The 8,343-nt window shown below is 34.5% G+C and overlaps 1 protein-coding gene across 2 annotated transcripts; it reads right to left on the reverse strand.

Annotated features, from left to right (window-relative positions):
* Positions 1-591: 591 nt before the first annotated feature.
* Positions 592-5,411, reverse strand: LOC145619337 (uncharacterized). Of its 2 annotated transcripts, none has more exons than XM_081674014.1 (4): positions 5,073-5,411; positions 3,161-3,252; positions 1,206-1,371; positions 592-1,109 (listed from the first exon to the last, which is right to left on the reverse strand). In XM_081674014.1, exons 1-4 carry the CDS (start codon positions 5,136-5,138, stop codon positions 789-791), a joined length of 645 nt encoding a protein of 214 aa, XP_081530140.1. In that variant the 5' UTR covers positions 5,139-5,411; the 3' UTR covers positions 592-788. The 2 variants fall into 2 exon arrangements, with proteins under 2 accessions (XP_081530140.1, XP_081530139.1); XM_081674013.1 differs by having other exon boundaries at positions 1,206-1,389.
* Between the last annotated feature and the right edge of the window lie 2,932 nt (positions 5,412-8,343).

The following is an 8,343-nucleotide window of genomic DNA, read 5'->3' on the forward strand; positions in this document are numbered from 1 at the left end:
CCCCTAACCAAGTAATCCTTAACTGATCAAGTAACCTTTGATCGAGTGAGTAACCCCTAACTAACTAAGTAACCTCAGACCAAGTAACCCTGACTATTCTTTCAAAAAAAAATGTGGCAAGTAGGCCACCCATATATGAAAGTTTGTGTACAAAGCAATCCGTCTCGTGTGTGGTTGACCACACCATGTGGCCACTTATAAAAGAACAAACCCCTATAATACTAACTAAGTAACCCCTGACGTGTAACCCCTATGGCCCTATAACACTGACTAAGGAACCCTATATATATAACACCCTATATATATAACAGTGATGAGTCTTGATATAAGTTTTTTGTAGGAAGGTTATACAATTCTTAAACATATTGCTAGATTTTCTTACCAGAGCTAAAAGGCAATAACAAATTTTATAAAGTCGTGCAAGGTGACTAGGTGAGTAACTCTAACACACATATTTAACATCAAGTAACGAACATCTGATTAAATTAAGTTGTACGTGATAAAGCAATACACAAACATGGCAGATTGACAGCCCATGTAGATTGGTAGATTAAATTACTATCATTCTATGTAATATGTATTGTGAAAATTTTTTACAAGCAAACCAAATTAGCGCTATCTACATGAAACTGCATAAACCCTAAAACGCTTCCCTCTGCTAAAAGACTCAGACTACAAATACATTTTTCTGCAAAAATCAGAGGGTCAATGGCAGAAGCAGTTTCGGGTACATGAAAGATCAAAGCAGAACACTAAGATGAGCAAGTATGTTGAGCTCTCCTCATTTCCTATATAATTTCTATATCTATTGCTCCATCATTCTCCGCCTTTATGGCATATGATTCATCTACAGGAGGCATATTATCTAACTCATACAAGGGTTGAACTCTACTATTTATATCATCTAGCTCTGCTTGAACTGAAGCTACCTCTGATCTTAGCTCTGACCTTTCTACCTCCCACAAAGCTCTTTCATTTTCTCGCCGAGACTGAACATATGCTATTCTCTTATGCAGCCGAATACACTCATTCCGAAGAAAACTAAGTTCTGTTCTACTTCTTTCTACACTAGCTGATAACTCATCAGACCAATGAAAATATTCACATTGCTGCAATAAAGTCAAAAAGAAAGCTACAATTATGAATTGATAAATAAATTTCTTCAAAAGAATTGAACACTTAGGGTTGAGATATAGAGCACATACATGATGAAACACATTCTTGGGGCAGTTATAGAATAATCTATAGGGATTTCTCAAAGTTTTTGACATCCTCAATTTGGCTGGAAGCCCACAGCAACAGTGCAGCTCGGAATTTTCACTAGTCGGCCTTGCACCCTCAGAGGTACTGATCTCATGCAAATCTTGGATCCTGCGATGTTTTGTCCATCTGTGAGATCATGAAACAACATTTGGAAACCAGAATCAAAAAAAAATGAAGTGCTAACAAAGTCAACTAATATTACATCCAAATGATCCCGAAAAATAAGATAACGTCCACTTTTTGTTTTGAAAAAAAATATGTTTTTATGATTAAGTCGTATTCCCCTGTTCTGGAGAATTTGTCTCAGGAACCCCCCATCAAATCCACCTTCAAGTAGCCTACTATAATTTACCAAGGCACAAATGCAAGGATAGCTTCAACCTTTCAAATGACAACATGCCAAAGCTTACTCATATGTGATTTAGCAGACACGTGGTGTTGTGAAGATGGTCAAAATTAGTTTCAATGTGAATAGCACAAGGAGAAGCATTTTCTATCGTTAAATAATTTGATTGTCAGTAAATGATGTCAACTTTACAAAGCTTCATAGCAAGATTATTGGGAACAGCTCTACTAAGTGCTTAATGGGTCTTCTTTGCAAGATTTTGGATTGCTTCTGAGGTTGGAGTTGATTAGTGAGAAGTGTAGCTTCTTAGATAAGTATAGCAGCTGGTTGATCTCATCTGGTTTTACACTTGGAAAAATGAGCAAGACAAAACAGACAGTTTAATTTCTTTATGACTGCTAGACACATGATGTTTTACGTGGCAATAAAATGTAGGCAGCAAAACTCCAACAGGCGGCTTCATGTTTATTTAATTTTTTCTGAACAGGTACATACGGACCCTCTAATTTAGGTGCATTGCACAGGTTACATATACTATTAATATTATAAATATGAAATCAAATATATAAACACCTAATTAATTTTATTAATTTATCTTTTTCTTTTATGCAAATGACTATATTTTTAAATGCAAGTGACCTTATACAATTAAATTTCAACTAATTGATATTATAGGTAATATAATTACAGTAATCACCTAAGATTTGGCAATGCCAATCTTTGAGATATTTCCATCAGGCATGTGATTTAAGAATTGTGGTAAGAGTTTGAAGGGGTAAATTTCTGCTGTGGTGCTGTTGTGATCAATAAAATGGAGATACTACTTCAATTGTGTTTTTTACTGTTAATTGTGTGTTAATTGCATAGTGCTGGTCTATATGCTTTTATTACGAATATTCAATCATTAAAGTCCATCCTAATATGTTGCAGACAAGATGGGTTTTTATGGATTCTAATGTATTCAATCTTGTCTACATACAATACGATGCTTAGGGGAATTTGAAGTTGGCGCTTGTAAATGGGGTTTGAAGGAAATCTTGGCTTGCCAAAGATTAGGTGATCTAATAGTCTAATACTATTATTTCATTAACTATAATATTAATAAGTTGAAATATAATTATATATAGTCATCTACATCAAAAAAAAAAAAACACTCCAATGCGAGCATAAGGCAGCATAATCATTCATGCCAATTCAACTGTTTAACTTAGGTGCTTCACATGTTCAACTTAGGTGCTGCACGCATTTGGAATTTTTAGCTTGAAAATTTTTTCTTCTTTATTTACAGGAGATAGAGGCATCTCAAATCAAACCACATACATGTTCCTCAAAAAAAAAAAAAAAAAATTATGTGAGTGAAGCTTACAAATGAAATTAGAGCTCCTCTGAATTTAAAGGTTTGGTAAATGAAGCAAAAAAGTCAAATAATTATCAAAGTAATTTATACTGAGGGTATTTAATATTTATCTTCAAAGTCTTAAGATCCAAACATGTATCAGTGATAATTATTGTCAAAGCAACAAAATTAGGGCTGTGATGAAAACCTTGTACCTTATCCAGGCATGCCTCCAAAGAAAAGTTGCAACTGCAATTCCGACCACTGCAGTGGCAGAGTACTTGGAAAGCCAACCTCCTTGATGATCCTGTACCAGTGTCAATCAGAAAATTCAGCTTACAACAAAAACTAGAGATGACAATAAAATCTACAAAATGGAAAATTAAGAAAACAGAAAGAGAAAATATGACGAATAAAATTCATATGAATGCTAAAATGGTCAATCCTTTGGATATCCGAGATTTCACAATTCGATAATACATGGGAAGGATAGTTGCATTAAATTCTTGAATCTTATTCTTTATAATAGATAAGAACAGTATGATACCTCGGCCTAATATGGGAGTCAGATGCCAAAATTGTGAGGAATGTCAGGAAACATAATATACAGTAAACTTGATCTTTCCTTCCAATATAGGAGAGTTTAGGGAGCGAGGAGAGGTTGCATAGAATGGGTTATAGACTAATAGTTGCAGGTTCATTTATCTTAAATATACTATAGACAGCAATTTTGAGCACTATGAAATTTATCCTTGCGTAACAGCAGCGATTATTATTCAGAATGTTACGACTGCTTGAACAACCATCAAACCACAAATCGCCATGACATTACATGGATAGAGTGCAAGACCCAGCCTAATGACTCAACTCACCACGTCAATGGCAGAAATTGTCCCTCACCATCTTCATATTTGGTGTCATAAGTTGTCTCGGATTACCTTTGGGAGAAGCACCATGCCATTTCTTCACCCCTAATTCAACTCGTCACCACAGTATCAATACCAGCTTTCATGTCTCTGAATAATCACTATGACTCAAGAGCCAGATCTGCATCAACGTAACCTAGCATACTAGACTTAAGACATTGCCCACTGTCTCTAGTCTCTACAACCAAAAATATACCATCTGAAGAAATTGTCAGCTAAGCTTACTACAATCAGTTGCTATTCTTGTACTCGGTTCCTTTTGCACCTCTTTACTTCCACCAAGCAAACAATTGCAAAGTAATGAAATCCAGCAATTCTATATCAGCTTAAATAACCAAAAACATATGCGTCAGGAAATCAGCTATCTTCGCCTTTCCTTTCAGTTGTTTCTACTTTCCACAAGGAACTCTATAGAAGGCATATTGTCGGAATAGAAAGCCAAACAAGTGTGTTTCTTGTGCAGTGAGAGGGCACCAGAAATGTTGAATTTCTAAAACACCCTATAAAGGAAGAGATTTGAAACTATTGATTTATATTATAAACCAATGAACTATCTTTCAACAATCATAACTCTATCCTATGCCCCCTTCACAATTCATAACATCGAATTAAAAAGTATACTCACTGGATTATCATCACGAAAACATCCTCACTTAAGTCAAGGTATATCGCATTGCGACATTCCAATCAATACCACACAAACACAATCATAGCAAGCAACAATGTACGATAAGATTAATCATGTGAATTAGGGTAGATTTGACCGCTACTATTTACAATTCACAATTACAAATTTACACAAAAACTAGCTCAATTCAAACACACATTAATTAAGCTCACGACTAGAGCAATGCAGCAAACAATTCACGTACATCAAGGGTCTTTCACAAATTAACGACAATGTGGAGAAATTTAGCAACAAATTTCACAAACAATTCCCAAATGCTGCATTATGGTTCTTCGTTACAGTGCAATTGAATAAAAACAAAAAAAAAATGGCAAATTTAATAATTGAATTGGTTATATGTACATGAAAAACTTCAATTTTTTTAATGCCATATTAAATTAATCCAAGCTTGCAAACAAATAATCAAATATAAACAAGATCTTTTATCGATTAAAATACATTTTTTGTAATTTTGCTAAACAAATTAAGGGGAAAAGAGGAATTTGGAGAGAGAAAATTCTCTGTATCGACTACCTGGGCGTTAAAAACGGCGAGAGAAGACGAAATTTTGGTCCGAAAAGCGGAAATGAAGAGCAACATCGAAGTTGAGCATTCCCAGAAAGCATTGAAAATTGATATTACAACAATGTCGCTTGAATTTGATAAATTTCAGGCCCAAATTGGGGGAAATAGTGCATATTAGGTTGAATTTGATTCATGTCTGAAAAAAAAAAAGTTTGAATTTGATTAAAGGGGTGTTTGGTTCAACATATTAGGTATAAGGTATGGATTTGGAATGACCAAAACCCGTGTTTGTTTCTTGAAATTTTATTTTTCAAACCCATACCTCAAACCCTCAAGGTAAGGGTTTTTAAAACCCGAGAGGGAGGTGGGTATGGCTCATACTCATATCTTTAGGTTTAAAATTAAAAGGAAAACTATCATTCTAGATGAAACCAAACACATGAAATCAAGTACTACCTCCGGTTCATTTTAGTCACAACAAAGGACAACTTTACGCAAACCAAGGCAAAAGATTGAAAGCTTTATTATGGAAAAATAAGGGTATATGCTTAACTATTAATCCAACTAAAAAAAAATTCAATCTTAATTAAATTAAAACATTAACCCACCACCACTACTGACACCACCAAGTATCACCCAAACCACCCACCACCACCACCCAACATCACTGAAACCATCCACCACCACCTAGACCGAACCCAAAATTGAAATGAATATTTTAATAATCCGAAAGGCGTGGGTTAGCTTCTATAAAATTAAATTTTCTTAAGTAAGTGAAATAAGTTATAGGAGTTATACTATACAATTTCCGTAATCGAATTATTTCAGTTTAGATTGAATTGGATTAAATTGAATTCAAATTCGGTTTAGATTCGATTTTAATAATCCGAAAGGCGTGGGTTAGCTTCTATAAAATTAAATTTGATAGGCAAAGTTTATGAATTTTGGTCAGAAGTACAATATTAATATAAGAGCCTGTTCATATTTAATGAATTGAGCTGAACTAAACTAAACGAAACTTAACTGATTGGAGCTGAACTGAACTGAAATGAATATTTTATGAAAGAAGGAAATTAAGGGCATGTTCACATTTACTGAACTGAACTGAACTGATTGGAGCTGAACTGAACTGATTAGAGATGAACTGAACTGAACTGAATTGAGCTGAAATAAATATTTTATGATAGAGGGAAATTAAGAGCTGAACTGAACTGAAATTAAGTAAATGTGAACAGACCCTAAGAGCTGAACAGAACATATTAAAGCTGAACTGAATTGAAATTAAGCTGAAGTGAACAGGCCATAAGAGTGTACTTGATATATTGTATTCATAAATAATAAAAATTGATTACATTCTATAAAACCACAACATATCAAAACTATGTAACTATTACCGATACCAAAACAATTAGCTAATGAGTAACTTGGGAACCGTGCGCCCGATCACGCCACAACTAGTAATATAAAAAATGGTTCATATAAAAGTATTACTCCGTACTTGACAAATTTTCGATAATACTAATACTAATACTCCGTACTAATAATGAGGGATTGTAAAATAAGTTTTAACGCTTTATAGATGATTAAAAAAACTTACAATGGGATAACCATAACTAAAGGTATTGCTAGATTATATACACACGGAGCAACCGAGCAATATATATACAGCATATGTGATATTCCCGCTTATTCTCTCCTCATTTTTTTTTTTTGCTCTGCTTGCTTGTTCTTCAATCTCTCTCCTCATTCTCTTCAATCTCTCTGCTCTAACATGGCTCCACCTAGTTCTGCCGAATCGTCGAACTCGCCTCCATCTGCTACTTCCGTCGACCTGTTCTGTGATGAGGATCCGCACATTGTGTGCTGGAATCGTCACACTCTCGAGGAGCGGGTGGACTTACTCGCAATTCTCCGCGACAAGGAGGTAACAATGCGTTTGAAATTCAATTAATTACTCTGCATTAGTGTAATTGTTACTATAATGTTTTTGATTGTAATTTTAGAGGAATTTTAAAATGAATTGTGTTGTATTGGTTTTGTAAAATGACATTGATGACATAAAATTTGGATAAAACGAAATAACCTAAAACGATTCAATGAACAACTGAAATTTGGAGACTAGAAGTAAATTATCAAGTATATTGAGACATTTTAGGAGTATCAATGTTGTTCTGTTGTATCATCTTCACGAATAATTGTGATATGAACACCATTTGTGGTATGGCTTGTATTAGTCATATGATTTGAGAGGATTAAAGAATTAATTATGAATCATAAGTGAATTAAAACTTATGAAACTATCCCAAATGTCTCAATTGGAACAATAGCTAATTGGTGAAAACACGTCAGTACTGATTTTGGCTTTTCCACCAAGGTAATAATCTTGTTTTTAAGGATATCTTAGAAAAAAGCTACAGTACTGTATTTTGTTATCCTTCCATAATTAACGTGTATTATTTTTTGACATCAAAATATAGGTGTTGGAAGGTCTGAAACTTCCTCAGGAATACTTAACTGTACCTGTGCTCGAGCCTATAACGAGGAGAAACATCATTGCCAAGATGATAAGCTACACAGAGTCACTAGAGCTCTCTAATCAAGATCTCTTCCAAGCTGTTAATTACTTGGATTGTTATCTGGCATCCAAGCGAAGATTCGAGGCTGATGATGAACAACACTTGCTACTTGCATGCTTTTTTGCAGGGTATGTACAACAGTACAAGTATATGCTAACTCTTTTGCAATTTCATATTCCTGTAGAATCAGTTAATTAAATTGGTGTATTGAGGAAGTTTATGGCTGGATCAAAGAAACCAAATCCACCGATGAGCAACACCTACCACTTGCATGCTTTCTTGCAGGGTATATATATGCTAAATCCTGCATATTTATTTCCTATTACTATAAAATCAGTTTATTAAATTGGTGTTTTGTGGATAGAAACAAGGAAATTGATAAAGTTAGGGTGAGGGTAATTGCAAAGGAAGTTGTTAGCTCGATCAAAGGTACCAGACCCACTGCCATGGATGCGTTGAAGTTAATCACTGAAGAAGACAAGCTTGCTTCCTATCTGTTGAAGCTGAGCTTAGCTGAACACGGCTTTCTCAGGTTTCTCCCCTCAATGGTTGCGGCAGTGGCAGTCTTTGTAGCCAATATGCTTCGAAAAAATACCAAGCCGAAGGTATATACCTTCCATTACTGCATATACTATAATGTTGTTGTGTTAAAGTGACTTCTTAAAAGTATTTTATAACTAATTAGTTTTTGTTCTTCATAGGTT

This window comes from Chenopodium album, chromosome 27 (assembly GCF_948465745.1).
Source record: "Chenopodium album chromosome 27, dcCheAlbu1.1, whole genome shotgun sequence".
Classification (NCBI taxonomy): Eukaryota; Viridiplantae; Streptophyta; class Magnoliopsida; order Caryophyllales; family Amaranthaceae; genus Chenopodium; species Chenopodium album.